The following is a 16,983-nucleotide window of genomic DNA, read 5'->3' on the forward strand; positions in this document are numbered from 1 at the left end:
AATAAAAGGCATGCAATATTTCTAAAGGTTGCAGAAATAATCTTTCCAGGCTATGAAATAATTGTAAGTACAGTAAGACTTGATTCCAAATTTGTCATGATATTTTTTTCAGATTCTCTCTGAAGACCTGCCTCCATAACAAGTAACTTTAGATGTACGTTCGTTCTGGCTGTCAGATTTAATTTCTTATTCAACTCCAAAAATCATGTTGAAATGTCCCTGTTCAACTTATCATCACAGCCTGTATGTACTTAATGCCCAACATCATTTTGTCCACTCATTTTGTTCATTTGCCAACAATAACATTGTAAACCGACAATACTTGTACACCGCATTGTGTTGGTAAGTAATTATTGGTATTTCAATATGCTATTGGGTGATGAATACAAAAAATGTCATTGTTTTATTTAATACAAATACTGAAAATATTATCAATAATTACTGCCTATTGTCGACATCTCTCACCATCCCCCATTTTTTGAATAGGTACTTGGTTCTACATGTATGTAATTAATGAAATGGGATGAGAGGCTTCAACAAGTCTTCTGGCATTTTATTTGAAAAGCCAGTGATGCAATGTTATAATCGGACTCTGATGAGGCTGTGACAACTGTCACAAGCACCCACACAAACCAAAATGATCTATAATCGGTGTTGCTGCAAAAAGCCAATGATGGAATATGTAATAATGGGACTCTGATGAGGCAGAGACAACTTGTCAAAGGCACAAATAAAAATTTTCCCAAAATGATCTGTAAATTATAATCAATGCTGCTGCGAAATCTCTACATAGCAGTTAAATTCTCTCTGAAAGTCGACGTCTTCAAAGTGAGAATTGCTCATTATAATGGCAGGGTTTTGAATACAAAATTGATACGTGAAAAAATTTAAGTCTTCAAGACTAGAAATTTAGTGATCAGTTCTCAGTGAACTGCATTCTTGAATGGACAAATACTACAGCAATATTTGACAACTTTCTGTTTAATTACTGTTATTACATCAAGGTTACATTTGGGTTCATACGAACCAGATTTGAACTGGTTTTTCTTCACCAACTGCTCATCTATTATGACGACCAGCACTTATGTACAATGCCCCTATGAAAATAAGTATGTAATTCAGTGAATGCTTGGAAATTTATGATAAGGTCCCTGGTGTGTCAGAAGTCTGCACCATGAAATTTTGAGTGAAAAAGTGTTGTAAGATTTTCACAATATTCATACATGTATTCGACGAATATCTCACAGACCCCCACCAGGCAGGCCAACGTATCAGTGATGCAGCATACGACAGACAGCTGACAATTCTAATAATTATTAATGGAGTCTAGTTTCATCTTCACTGCTTGCAGGAAAGCATAACAGACTCACAGGAGATGTGACATGAATATGCAGACGTCTATAAATAAACTGCGGTGGCTCGTCTGCAGTCCTGTCATTGACTCCATATGGTAATATTGTAAGTCTATCACAGCTATGGAACTGTCAAGCGAATATCACAGTGAAAATATTGTTCAATTTTCCTCGACAAGTTTAAAGTAGACATCACAACCAGATTTTCTGTTTAATCGTGGTCCTTCCACTTACAAAAATTGATAGAGTAAGGTCTGCTCATCGCAGCGATTTTAAATTTGCTATGAGTACATATCATTATATCTCTCTTTGTCTGAAGCTAAGCATCTCAATTTGTGGTCATCTTCCAATTATTCATGGACTGCACTGCTTGCCATTATGCACTATTAAAACAGTATGCCTTTGTCTGGCTCACTTCGCTTTTGATGGTGTGGTTAGACTAAATTGCAGTATCTTCATGTGGTTAGATTCAATGGCAGTACGTCAGAGCAATGTTTTTTGAACAAAGGAGTGCTTCAGTACACACACCACATGGATTCCTACATTATTTTTACATTGGTAGACCACTGCATTTAGCTTGGGGAAGAATCTAACGACGGCAAGGGAGATTCAATCTGATGTTGTGCGGTCTCAGAGACAATGATTTAACACTGTCGTGTTGCCAATTGGAGCAAAATTTTGTCAGTAACAAAAATTTGACACTAACCACTATCATTGCCATCGTTGGCCCCAATCTATTTTTATCGATGGTGATTGTGGGCCTGTTTAGAGGGAACTGGAGCTGATCAGTTAAATTAAGAAGAATGAGCTAAAAATGCCCTCCCTGAAATATTGATTCAGGGCACTTTTACATTTTCAATTAAAGAAACCATCTGCTTTTCCATCTATTTGTAAATGTTCGTATTAAAAGAAATTTGGATGAACCAGCATTGTACTCATTTCCTAATTAGGTTTAGTTCAACCAAAACATGAAAGCTACAGGATTCTGACAAACTGGTGAAAGAGCTGCAGCTTTTACTGACATGATGCAATTGTCCTACTCACAGGCAGAAAAAATAAAACCTTGTATGGAACAAAACACTAACCTTACAGAACTAACAACTTGTGCCCTTGGCAATCTAAAGGAAGACTTCTATCATTTTCCAAAGAGTTCATTTACGGGTTACACCCATTGTTAATACAATAAAATGCCTGGCAATTTCACACTTTATTTTCACCCCTCCACCCCAATCCACCCATACTCCTAGTTTTAAGTTCAAACAAAATCACTGAAAATAATTGAGGCTGAACCAAATACTGAAGGCAAATAGGTTAAAGTGCTCATTACTTTCATTGTATGGTAGGCCACAATAAATACTTTATTCACCAGCACAAGACTATCATATTTCAGGGGCTTTTCACAGACGTCCATTAAAATGCTAAAATTCCTTCTTTGTTGCTGTTCATTTTCAGAGATCAAATGCAATTCTTTCCATGTTGTGTCTGTATTTGATCCTTCCAAGTCTTCAGCCCTTCCGTGTTCCAGCCGTGCTTCACAGAAAGTACGGTCATCAAGGTCTCAATGACCTGGCAGACTTGTCCACATATCTTCGTCTGGCAGATAAAATCTTTCTAAGTTAAACTAGGGGGTCTTGCCTCACTTTGGAATTGCAGTGACAGGATCTCTTGTACAATCTCATGGCAAAGGATGAGGAATTTGCATGGCCTGACCTCTCATGGAGGACAAAGGTACTCTCCAAGCTTCATAATCCTTTGAAGAGATAGATGACCTCTGTGAAACTACCACACTATGTTTTATGTTCAGATGAAAATCAAAAATACCAACCTCATTTGGCAATATATTTTCTGAACTGTGAGCCCATTTTTGCTGACAAATTACATCTTCTGTTCACTTGTATAAGAAATTTCCAAATTAAAATAGTACTACTAACCAACAGAACCCCGCACACTTCCCATTTATCTCTTCATTCACAAAGTCTGGCCACACTCTTATCACAACATTTTCAAAAGTGGAGTGCTTGCTCTTTATCCAGCAGAGCGCCCTCATCAGGCAAACTCCAGAAACCCTCCGACACACACAAAGGGAGGCTAGGCCAGTCACCATGACATACTTTGCAGTTCAGTCATGCCTGTGACAGGATATGCAGACTAAGTCATGTTGACGTCAACGTCATGCACACCACCATTTCATAACTCTCCACGCAAATTAAATACAACTATACATATAAATGAAAAGGTTCAATCAAAATTTAAATTTTAGTCCATATTCCTGCCAAATTATTTTCCACAAGTCAAGTCTGACAATAAATAAAGGGACTTTTTCGACACACTTTTCAATATTTTAGGGGTTTTTTTTCATCACTCACTTAAAAATGTATGGATACATGTTCCTCAACATTGCCATGGTAATGAATTATATAAAACTTATCTTACAAAATATAACTTTCAAAGACAGAAGTTGGTATCACAGAATGGGAAACCCCTAACCCTACTTTTAGAAGGTTGCATCATTCCTGGGATAAGTCAAAGTATGGGGAAAATATTTAATCAGTAACACAAATGACCACTGCATAACAGATGGTGAATACTGGTTCCTTCTTCACATTTATGCACAGTTCAAATACAACAAAACACTGGGATAAATTCAAACAAAGAAAGTGGGTAGATGATTATATTCAGAAGTTGGTACTCCAAAACCAATGATGAACCACAAACAGTTACCTGCAGCAGAACACGTCTTCACGATGAACTTTAGGTTGAAATCTGTTTTGGGTGTTAAACCAAGCCTATACTTCAGTTATCTTTGTCTGTACAGACTTTCAGGGCTGTATACACTAGTTTGATGACAAAACTGAGGGCTGTTTTTCAGTCATAAAATGAAACAAATATTACAACAGCATGGCCTTAATCACCACAAATACACCGGGAATATCACCACAGCAATGTATTTGTTCACAGTGATATATACTACAACTACGTGAAATGGGAATCAAAGAGCAAAACACAGCGTTGATATATTCAAAATGGCCATCATTAATATGACAATGCATGAGAATCAAAACAATCACGTTGTGGAATCCCTTTTGTCAGTTCCCTAAACAAAAGAATCAGACTTCTGAGCTTTAAAAAATTGTCTGAATGATCTCGGAAGTAGAATGATAAATTGTGAGTAATCTGACTGAGCAATAAGACAAATGAAATACGATGTCTTGGCAAGTTGCTGGTGTTCAGAAGATAGTTGTCATGATAATAGTTGTGAAAATCAAACCAACCACGCCCTTTTTTGGTATTACACAGGAAACTCTGTCTGACTTTGAAGTGTGTATTATGGGTCATATGGTTGCCTGGGCACAGATGACAAGTACTAGGCTCAAACAATGGGAAATACTGAAATTTACAATCCTAAGGATACACATAAGTAACGGTTTCTTTCTGGTTTGTCTTCTATTTATGTAAGTACTTTTATTTATCTGCTGGTATTTTGTCTACTCATTGTATTGCTTTTTTGAGGTCTCTAAGTATTACGATGTTTACCTTTTCCTTAAAGTAAACAGTGACAATAAAGTATAAATGGTTTGAACATAAACTGGTTAAACAGGGCAAATCTTGTCGTGGCTTCCATCTTTTTGAATACGTTGAAAGTCTCTAATCTGACCTTGCCATACCACTATACCTGCATCAGGTAATGAAGCAAATTACCTTGAACGCAACAAATTTACCAATTCCCAACTTCCTTCTTATCGACAAACACAGACCGAAAGTGTATATGGACACTGCACATTTGAGAGATCAAACAAAGGCCATTACATGTCATTATAGGCTAGGCTACTTGGCAATCGTAATTTTTTTATCAGTTGTTCCAAGGCCACTTCCATACACACACACAAGGACAGCTGGTGCAACTCTCTGCAAGTCAAACCAGTCACTGCTAGCTTCTGATCTTAGTGATTTTTGTAAAATTTTCCCCAAAAACTACCAGTATGAAATACACATCATGAATGCATAGCCATGCAGTAATTGCACGAAGTTACAATGTCCACGTGATAGATTACTCAAGTTCTACATAAAATCAGAAATAGCTTTTGTTATTTCTCAATTTTTTCCAACCAAAAATATCTGCTTTTTCTCTCTTCTGAACAAACTAAAAACACAACAGCTGTCTCACTTCACCTATATTCCAATAATCAAGGACACAGCTTCAAAAAACCTAGGAATATATATTTTAGTATGACCGTTAAGATTTACAACCCAAAAGGCGCTGTTTGATGACAGAGCTGCCACAAAAATATTCAGACATGGAATTCGCCTTCAATTGTCATGCAGAATATTGATCACTGCAGTCAAAATAAACCAAAGCTGATTAAATCTTGCTCTTGGGCATTTAATCCATTTTAAAGTAGGTGGAAACCTTGAACCTTATTTCTGAGGACAAGGTTATTCAGACAAAGACCGATTTTAGTATTTAAGCCGGTAGACTTTCAGTTCACTTCATGGTGAGCCTTGACTGTTCTGTTTGACTTGCAGATCTTCAACATCAACTTTTAAAATATTTCTTTTATGCTTTCCTAAAATTGAAAAGTGTCTACAAAATTCAGTAACCACCATCATGCTATGGGAACATATTTGATGAAATTTTGAAACTGACAAACATGAATAAAAAAGACAGCTAGCAACAACAACCTACGTTACTTAATAGCAGAACCCTATACATCAAATTTTATTAATCTCTTTTACACAAATAACGATCAGATTGTAGACTTTTTGACTTTGATTTTGTGTTATGTCTTATTATTCTGTCATCTGATGAAATAAATATACAATACAAAAGCTACATATACGTCTTATACGATTTTCACGTCTTATTTATGAGATCTGGAATCCGAAAATTGAAATTCCTTTGTCACTACACATGCATTAAGCTGCATCACCTTGACCAGGTTGCAAGAATGTCATGTTTGTATGTTAAGGTTATATATACACCATACCATAATCAGCAAAATCACTAAAAACACCGACACACACTGTGCGCAGTTGTTTTCAAATTCTTCCAACACACTTCCATAGTTTATCCCTTTCTGATGAAAAAAGTTTTGTTTCGTTTTAAAAAGAATTTAACAAACAAGAAACTTCTTCAGAAAAATTTATCAAAAGTCAACTTGCATATATCAAAAGTGAAACCTCATCGTAACTACATCATTTGGTTTCCAGTCACAAAGGTCATTTAAGAGACGAACAACTTGCTGGTAGTTGACTGATAAAATTTAAAACAGAGTTCTTACCACATGCAATGGAAACAGATACCGAGACAGTTGCTGTGCAGTTATCTCCAAAGAAATACAATGAATGATGTTGAAAATTGCCATTTCAAATTCTTCCTATCAAAAGATATATTCTGTGCTATTAATTACAGTTGAACACAATGCTGGTTGACACAATATTGTCTCGCAATGGCGGTAGTATAGAGCTAGGTAATCACATGGGATTTTCAATGTTTTAAAGAGACTGCAGTTTGACAAGAGCTTGCTCAAAATTCACAACTGAAGACAGACCGGGAAAATTTTAGAATCAGTGACTCCTTCATAAGCTGCATGTGTCCGTACCACAAAAATGAGGGTCTGGTGTACTTATATTGTATGACTGAACTAATGAAGTTACAACAGAAGATAAATGACCGGTTAAATCTCCCACATTCATCCATAGTCTATCTTTCTACGGACGAACCACGCTGGAGGCAGATTTTTTTTTTCTGAGACCTTTGTCACAACCTAAGATGTGCTTCTGGTTTCTGACTGATAATATTTGTAACTTCCTGCATGTGCCAAATGCCACCTGGGACTCCAAGATACTAAGAATAGTAAGATGTCAGGAGGCAGTGTCATGTGATCAGGAATATATGACAGAAAATTTCTACCTTCTACATGCAATTACAAAGGAAACAGGAATTTTCAAGTAAAAAAAGGTCGGGTCCCTATGAGAGACTTCAAGATTGGTCTCCGGAGGCAGTCATGTGAAGAGGAATACATGACTGAAAATTTCCAATTTTCATGTGTAATTCACAAAGGAAAGGGAACCCTGCATGTAAAAGGGGAAGATGGATCCCAGTAAAAAATGAGGAGTTTGTGAAGCAAAATATGGAACATTGCCAACCATGAACCATCAAGCAGAGCAAAGAGAAACCACTTTGAGATGAGATTGTGTAACTCCATTACAACCCTTATCCTGCCATGTTCATATGTCACCACCAGGTCAAGTTGGGTTCAGAATAGTGAAGCAGAACATGTCCCATATCTGGCAGTTCAAGGAGAAATCGAACATTTGAAGGCCCCTGATAATATACATAATGGAAAAAATATTTTTACAGAGGAAAAGCTGCCATAACATACAAGCGAAATACACACGGTTTCCGCTCAGTACCACTCTTTACAGACTTGGCAGATGGGGAAGTGATACTCCCTAGTGGGAAAAAGGTTAAACATGCGAAAAATGAATCTCTTGGACCAGACTTCATTAGTTTAACTAACAAGAATATACCGAAGTAATAGTGACAGGAATATCATGCAAACGAGAGTAGTTGTGTATTGATTTCATGCTTTCCAGACAAAAGAAATAAAAGAAGAAGTATGGAAGAATCTGCATGAGACAAAATTTGACTTTTGCAAGTTTCTACAGTTCTTGTGTCACTAACAAGCAAGTTAAATCAACAGTACAAGCGTACACTGGTGCAAATAAAAGATATTAAATTTGCAAAAAGATTGGGACGTAAAAGGCATACGCAGAATATTTATTTGTTAACACAAAATTTAAAACTTCTAACATAGGTAATGTTGCTGTAACTTTCTTCAGAATGGGAAGTGACAATTATTATTCACAGACAACTACTGAATAGGAAGCAACTGGCATAAAGAAGCTTGGCAAGTCCCTATCTGATATATATACTTTTTTTGGCTTAGTACCCCTTTATACCGACTTGGCAGTTGGGGAAGTGATACTGTCTGGCAGGAAAACGGTTAACTACTCACTACATGTACCACTGCCTAGAGTACAAAAATTTAAAAGAAACAAAATTGGTTTAAACAGATTTAACAGTAATCTCATTTTTTTCTCACATTTGAATCACAGATTTCCAGTCACATTAGGGAGTGATTATATCTAAAACCAGCATCAATCTGCCCCTGTCTGCAATAAGTCAAGACCTAATATCCGAAAAATTATGGATTTTGACGGCACCTGATTGATAAGCATGAGACTGTGAAACCACCACGCAACTTCCTATCTCCTGCTGGTATGAGTTTTATTGTCATGATTGTCACCATAGTGACACGACGCAACAATGATGGCCATTTGTCATAAAAAAAGTTGCTGGTGGAATTTTGACAGAGCTCTATAGAACTGGAGTCCATGACACAATTTCACTAGTGCAATAAATCTACTGCATTTTGTATATAATTTGAGGCTAAAAGAAATTTTCAAAAGTTGATAGTTCGTGCACTCTGTATGGCATGATGTATGGTCAATTTACACTTAACCACGCAAGAACCATTACATTTGGTCGTCTTCTCCAAAACCTATTAAGCAAAATACAAAAACGAGGTTCTGAAGATTTGTCACAGGGGAGGCAAGTCAACTGAGATGAAATAACACGGTGAGATAGTCTAGCAAAGGTGACAAATTCAGTGATCCATCATACGTATGTGCAAAGAGGAAATTATGTTTCTCACTTTTTGTGATTGTAAGATCAGACTAGCCTACCTCCTACCTTCATAATTTCAGCTCCTTATAAGCTGACACAAGACTGCAGACTATGTGGGAAGAGCATAAACAAGCTATAAACACTATTCAAGTAGTTACAATTTTCTTGGTTTGTTTCAATCACCAAAATAAATCTATTAAAATACCGTCAATGACGCTGTACCTTCTCTAATGTGTGGCCAGGTCAGGTAATTGGTTGTTGGCATGGAGTTGTTGGTAAATAGTTGATGATGTAGGGGCATGAGGTGGGATATGGACCCAAAGAACCCAAAAGATGATTAAATACATCAATCAAAAAAATTCTAAGCTACAGTATACCTGAGTGCATGTGAAATACACAACCTGGCATCTGTAAATTAAATGTATACCGAGTGATCATTTAAGTTACTTTTAACTGTTTTTAATGGATTTTCCAAAGAGTCCTGCGGAAATGATGAAAAACGCTTATCTGGTCTTGTGTTTGTAAAACCTCATGGCTGATAATTGTCATAAAATTGAAAAAAATTGAAAGTGAAGAAATTACTGTTTTTAATAGGCATATTTTCCTTGAAATACATGACCGTGTAAAGAATATATGCTAAAAGTGTTTAAGAGTAAATTTCTTTTCAAAAAATAATTTAATCTGTGACCAAAGGATTTTTATTCTTTGAGTTTACAAATTCAAACATTGCAATTTGTTCAATCATCTTGTTCAGTGCAAAATTTATAAAATGACTGAAAAATAAAAAAAATTGGCAGAATTACAGTCTTTGTGATGTAAAATTATGGGTTGACATCACGATAATTGTTAATCTGTTCAAAGTACTACTATACCATAATTTAAAAAAGAAAAGTTCATGCAGAAACGGTAACATATATTGTCCGCAATGTAGTGTTAATTTTGACTTTACATCAAAATATGCCTTTGCTGGATACCAAATATATAGGGCGAAATATTAAAATCAGCCATGTTCAGCAAAATCCACACAACAGCATTGATCCTTTTCTAATTTGATTTGCTTTGCTTATGTTATCCTTGTATGACAGTCAGTACAATATGGAACTTGAACACAACACAGTGAATAAGTATGCTGTAAATGAAATGGTGTGGCTGCATCCACATGCAGCAATAGGAGTGCCTTTGTCTCTCACCCCTCATTTCCAACCTGTCCCATCCCTGAAAAAATAGTTTGGTCTTATATTTATAATATTAATAATTTCTGTATTTGTTAAAATGTGCGCATCTCAAAAACTTTTGATCATAAACATTTTCATTGTTTTTTATAGCTGACCAGTCAGTTAACCTGTTTATTTTGAATATTTGCGCATTTTTCCTCAGTATTTGACATTTCAGAATACCTTCTTATTCAATTTGTCATTTTCTAAAAGTTTAAAATGCTCCTTTGTGTGGTCAAGCTTTTCTACAAGCATCAAATGTGGTACTTCATATAGGAAGGTCTGCCTCTAGAGGGCGGGCATCATGAACAGTGTTTGTTAGTTATTTCCTCCACATAAACTTCTGATTGTACTGTAAACATTGAACATGGCCGACGTCCAATTTTCCTGTCTAAAACTTTCACTCAATTTCGTTCATATGACTCCGAAACTCCAGGAAACGATTGGGAAGAAAGAGTTATCTTGAAATATTGAGGTACTCGCCGATATTTTGCAAAATTTAATGAGAAAAAATGCAAGGAAAATGCCGACAGGCTTACACAATGACCGTACTCAGACTCAGATGCATATGATCATCTGCAGATTATGCAACAGGCCCATATCACGTGAGGCCATGAGAGGATATCCACGCAACTCAGTACCAAACACTAGCACACAGAGTGAGCAAACACAAAGTGAGTACCCCTAACGTCAGCTCAGTAGTCTGTAATAGATCGTAGTCAACTAAGAACCTTGGAGAAAGGCTTAACACTGTGGCTATGCCGCTAAGTCCCTTTTGATTTTTGTCACAGCTCAAAATCGTTCTCCTGCACCTCAACCTGAACCATGAACACCCCCACCAGTTTATGATATGACCCATCACAATGGCATGACGTCAACGGATCTTGACAGACAGAAGTATTGACAGACGGAAGTAGTTGACACCAGCATACTGGTTTTTCAACTCTAATACCTTCTCTGTCTATAAATAGACACGAGAAGGTAAAAATGATGATATGCAGATTGCATGAGCAACATTGTAACTTGTATACAGCATGACAATTGATTTGTCAATAAAAAGCTACAACATTTGACATCTGACAGATTAATTCATGAAATTGTGATGATTGGTCTTTTTTGCACAGATCTTATCTCAGAAGCTTGTGAGAATACATGTAAAAATCTCTTCTCATGAAATGAAACGCTGTTTGGACTGATGCTCCTACACAATTTGAATGTCGAGCCTTAAATAATTTACTTGTAACATGAAGGAAGGGAACTCAGTGGATATAATGCAATGTTTTGACGTGACAGAAGATGGAAGGGACAGAGCGTGTGTAACAACACAATTCCCTCTTGCCTGCCAACACAGAAGCTGTCTGATGGATTTCCTTAAAGATGCCATTATTTTCAGAAACTCATCCTTGTCGACAAAAGAAATACACAGTCGAATGCATGTACATCTAACAAGCCTGCGTAATCTCTCACTGACGTAGCTGAGCCTAACTCAACTTGGAATATGGGAAGTAGATTATTCCATTCACACACATGTGCATGTAACAAGGTTTGCTGATGGTGCACTGCACGGTGAACGAAAAGTGCAATTACCTGTGGTAGACACATTGTATGACTGATTGACAGTCTACCACATAAACTGTTACGAAGTTGACAGATGTGGTCATCATATCATAGCAGTGGGGGACGTAATGTCCACTGCAAATGTCTGTATGGACAGTGGATAGTCACAAAGCACAGCTCAAAAGGAAAAGCCATGCATGAGGAATATCACACATGCATTTACATGGTAAACAGTGACGTATATCGCTATCAACTTTCCAGAATCTTAAATGTGGGGGAAACTTAAAACACTGGCTGATGATTTTACACAAGTTTTATCTTCTGCATGGCTATCAGTCACACACTTGTTTTCCTCAAACACAAGACACAATCTGTTTTTTGTCACCAAAACATCCAGTCCAATCTACTGCAGACCTGCCTCTTTTACACTGCCAGAACAGGACACACATGTTCAGTAAATCACTTGGTCAGTTTTCCGAAACTTTACTGTGAGAACCGCATCACAGCACTGCTATTGTCTGAATGTTGTCTGCTGCTTTTTCAACCTTTTCACCTCATTATACCCCGAATATAGGTCAACCACCCCCCTCCTACAGCAACTGGCACGTACCAAACTATGATGCTGTAAGGGTACCCTTTCACCATCAGGGTTTGGCACAAACCATTTCAATTGTCAATGGGGAACTTGGACCTGGTTACAGGGGATTTGGAGTGAACAGGTTACGACTGTGAGACAATGTTTTGGGCTGCCATGATTTCATACTCAACAGTAATCATGATCCAATCCCTGCACTGTATACTAATATCTGTGTATACATGTACAGTACTGTGAACACAAGGTATATTTTTGTTTCGCTGGACAGTCAAAAGCATAGAAATGAATCCACATAGCTCCCAACACACATTCAAAAAGTAGTTGAACTAGTCAACTATGATGACACAGAATGTCGATTTCATAAATTTTTATGAACTATAGAATTAGAGGACTGACTAGGTCAAGGGTCAATAATTCACAAGACGGATATGCAAAGCACAAAATATGGTGCTTCATTTCCATATATATGCATTGTCCATTGACCAATTAGAAAACATAAAAAAGAACACCCTCAGAAAAATCAACATTGAGCAAGCAGTATTGTTAGAAGCCATACATTACAATGTAAAATATGGACAAGAACTATGTATCTGAAATTTGTACAAAGACCAAGCTGCACAATGGACAGCATAAAACAAGAATGACACTGCAATTCCAACATTAATTGCCCACCCTCAATTTCCCTGTAAACAGATCCACCATCACAATTGATAACAATAGGTTTGGACCAAAGCACAGTGGTTACACGTTTAATCCAACCTCAAATCTCAATGGATCTGTCTACTGCCATCAGCTCAAATGACTCCTTGAAAAGATGACAATTTCAAATTCACCCTGTCTCTCATATGGTCAGACCATACCTCTAGGAATGGTGGTCAACACCCACAAAAAATACCACAAACACCTGTCGCAACAAAGACTTTACTCCCATTTGAACTCAATCCTTACCTTTCGCTTTCATATTTGAAAACAAAAATTTCTTTTCACCCAAAATTTTCAGTCAATAGAATTCTGAACTTTGATTCAAACATTGTAGTTGACATGATGTTTACTGCAAAATAACTCTGCTGTCAATATGATTTTTGATTGGATCCAAAAAGCCCTTCAAACGAAACACGAATAAAACAATTTGTTCACTGGTATCGATGCAATCACCAATTTCCCCATACCATGGATTTTTACATCCATGCCCATACCTAAACATCATGTGATAGCATTTTTTATTGATTCTAATAAAGGTCTGACAAGCCAGTATTCCAAGAAAGATTAAATCACCCTTGCATTATTGTCAACCAATTCAACACTGGACACAGGTAGTCAGTTTTAAACTTTTAAAATTACTGAAATACACTTTGAGAACTTACCACCACTGCAGAGTCAAAATCCTTTGTTTTAACTTTCCTGTGTTATTGAAATTGATATAGGATACATGGGTTGACTGGGTAGAATCGTGGAAACTGAAACTAGCATCGGAAAGGTTGACCTTTCTCTTGGTCCATTCAACAGCGTTGTAGCAGCGAACTGGAATCACTGAATATTCTATGAATCTCAAATCAGGGTAATTAGCCCTGATTTGAAGTCAGTACCACAGACCTCACATTGAACTTGTTCTATTGTCTGCTCAGAAAACACAAAAAGGCTTTGTACCATTTTCTTTTGTCCAACTGACCACTCGGCCACATACTCAAATGTTTGGCAACTCAAGGAAGCTGCTCATGTTGTTTTAAATTTGGTAATGATAAATACCAACTTTCTGCAGAAAAAGAGAAATAATAACCAAGATAACAAGACATGCACCTTTTTTAAATACACTTGGTCCTCGTGTCTCATTTGGAATTTTCAAAGCAGTGTTCAAACAACAGGAAGTCAGCTGGTGTTTTGGGCGTTATCTTTAGGCATTGTGTCCCTCAACAGAAACAATGGCTGGAGTCCTGGGCATGAAGGTATCCAGTGTAACAATAGTGAAGTGTTTATCAAAGGCTAGACTCAGGTTTCTCAGTAAATCAGGAAAAAAAATATCACAGAACAGAAACCCATGTGCACTTCACAGAAAAGTTTTAATAGCGCCAGACAAATGTGACTACATGCTGACTCATAATGATCACATGACCACAGTTCAAGTGAATAAAATAAAAAGAACCATGAAAATGTTTTCAGTTTGCTTATTAAGGACATTTTTTGACAAATAAGACACCATATACAATTTTTTTAGACACCACACACAATTCTAATGCCACAACTTGCAGAAGGTCAAAATGAAAGAAAGTTAATACACAGTGACCTTTGTGTACAAGGCAAGAGCACAATTCTATGAATAACACTCTAGTTGAAGCCATATTTGCAGTCAAGGGCAACCAACAATTTCTCACTTAATTTTTTTTTTAATGAAAAACAGTTTAAAAATTTTACTCATTTATTCAAGACATGTGTTGTTCCTAATGTTATATCAGCTGACAGAGAAACTGGAGTTTTTTTCACAAATTTCTAAAAGTATAAAAATCTCGGTTTTTGTAGAATTAATCATTAGCATGGGCAAGGGGACAATAAGGAAGACACTCACCAGCAGAAAAGAGACGCATGATTAAACGGTTTAGTGACAAAGGCATGACTAGTTTGGATCAGAGCTGGTAGATTTCATAACTGCGATTCAATGAAATGAGACAAACAAACATGAGGTTTGAATGGGTTTGGGGCCAGGAAAATTCTTCCAAAACAGTGGTATTCGGTTGAAAATGACACACGGCCATGTTTATTTTCTAAACATATGTACGATGAAGCTTTCGGGTTTTTACCTGCACAACTAAAAGAGTGGACGTTCTTTTATGGATTCAAGCAATGTTTTTCTTGCTACGCCATAGTTGCCCGGCGATGTCGAAAGTCGTCACATGTACCGGTAGAAGGATTCATTTGGGCCATGTGTGGGCCACGTCATACTTAGCAATCTCCCAGACGGGCGATTCCCTACCTCCTGAATGTAAGCGCAGGTGTCGGTACGGCTTCAACAAACTTGTTTTTAGTGACAGGGAGATGGATTTCCGAAAAGCGTCCGAAAAATCTCCATTTGCCGGTACCGCCTTGCCGCCAATGAAATGGGGCCGTGTCGCAATGCCCATACATATGCAACATAACATGGATCTACACGTACGTAGCAGGTTACCAACACCTTGTCTTGTGCGATACACTGACATTCGATACATTTCACCTTGTCTTACCGTAATTTTTGTAATCTGAAGTAAATTTTGATAAGGATACCTGGGTGCTTGCCGTATTTGTTGTCCCGGGTGCTGCTGCTGCTGCTGTGAACTTTTCTTCGGTGCTCCACTCATTGCAACGTGAAGGAAAAGGTGGTAGGGCCGTAGACCCACCGGTTCGTAGGCTTGTTTCCAAGCGGAATCTCCTATAAATTAACAAATAACACCTGATTTATAAAGGCTAGATATCCATCTTTCATATGATTTGGGTGGTATGCCCTTAATTTCAGCAAAATTCGAGGATGGTGGCGATTTTTCAAGTTGTATCAGTATGTTACAGTACCTTCTTGCGTATATCCGCAAGGAGACAAAGTGCCGAAGCGTGTTCGGCAATTTCCGGAAAACGATATCGGAAAAATTTACATATATTTATTTGCAGGGATTGACTCAACATATTTGTGCACCAACGAGGGCGTTCACCGTATACGTGCAAAACAAACGAAATGTAGTCCTCGGTATTTTTTAACTACAGAAAATTTTTGCTCACGTGAAGAACTCGAATGTTTTTAAATTAAATGTTAGATATTGCTTTGCGATTGACCTCACTGAGGCTGACGGCGTAAACGACAATGCAGGCATTCGTGAAGTCAAAGTCCTGTTTTCTAATAACAAAACCAAGATGGAGTGGTGCTGAATAAAATTTTAAAATCCGAGATTGAGTGGTGCTGAATAAAATTTTAAAATGCAAAGTTAAAGTAAGACCCAAAACTATGTGTACATCCGTTAACATGCCTCCAGGAATAGGGTAGGTAGTCTCGGGAACTTTCATATTTATGTTTTTATTTTTGTTGTGGTGCGACCCATCAAAAACAGTAAATTTGGCAAACTTATTCTGATTTTATTTAATGCTTGAAGAAGTTTTGAATCTGAAGATTTAACGTGCAGCAAACCCGGAAATGCACATTTAATTTATTTTCCCTGAAGCTGCGTTCACAAACATCTCTGGAGAGGGACTTGGGAAAATGCTGTGGGACTGAAAGTACAAGTCTGGACTTGCATTGCCGCCGATTGGAAGTATCATAATGGAGCAATATTCAGCAAAAAGTCTCAGGAAAATAGAGAAATAGAGAGTTTGACACAAAAAGTCGCAGTTGTGTATTTAATGTTCACATACATTTTTTTAAAAGGCTACTTTCTCACACACATACAGGTTTACACAAACGACATGAAACTGCTCAAGGCACTATAAGGATACCTTTTTAAAAAACTCGACTACCTCCCAAGTTTTTTCGGAACGCACACCTGATCACAGCATTTGTCTAGCCTACTCACGACTTCTGCGTAAAAGTGGCATAAGGTGTGACGTCACTGTTCATACTCAGCA

At 37.2% G+C, this 16,983-nt stretch overlaps 1 protein-coding gene across 22 annotated transcripts in view; it reads right to left on the reverse strand.

Annotated features, from left to right (window-relative positions):
- Positions 1–16,001, reverse strand: part of LOC139137416 (eukaryotic translation initiation factor 4 gamma 3-like) — a 73,303-nt gene extending 57,302 nt beyond the window's left edge. For 18 of the 22 annotated variants that reach the window (XM_070705501.1, XM_070705503.1, XM_070705499.1 and 15 more), the window contains exons 1-2: positions 15,943–16,001; positions 15,661–15,805 (exon numbers count right to left, since the gene is read on the reverse strand). In XM_070705501.1, the coding sequence (XP_070561602.1) occupies positions 15,661–15,734 (74 nt within the window). In that variant the 5' untranslated portion in view covers positions 15,735–15,805; positions 15,943–16,001. Of the gene's footprint in view, positions 1–13,772; positions 13,982–15,660; positions 15,806–15,942 lie in introns of those variants that run through there. The other 4 variants (XM_070705488.1, XM_070705485.1, XM_070705509.1 and 1 more) reach the window with 3 other exon arrangements.
- Between the last annotated feature and the right edge of the window lie 982 nt (positions 16,002–16,983).

This window comes from Ptychodera flava, chromosome 7, assembly GCF_041260155.1.
Source record: "Ptychodera flava strain L36383 chromosome 7, AS_Pfla_20210202, whole genome shotgun sequence".
Classification (NCBI taxonomy): domain Eukaryota; kingdom Metazoa; phylum Hemichordata; class Enteropneusta; family Ptychoderidae; genus Ptychodera; species Ptychodera flava.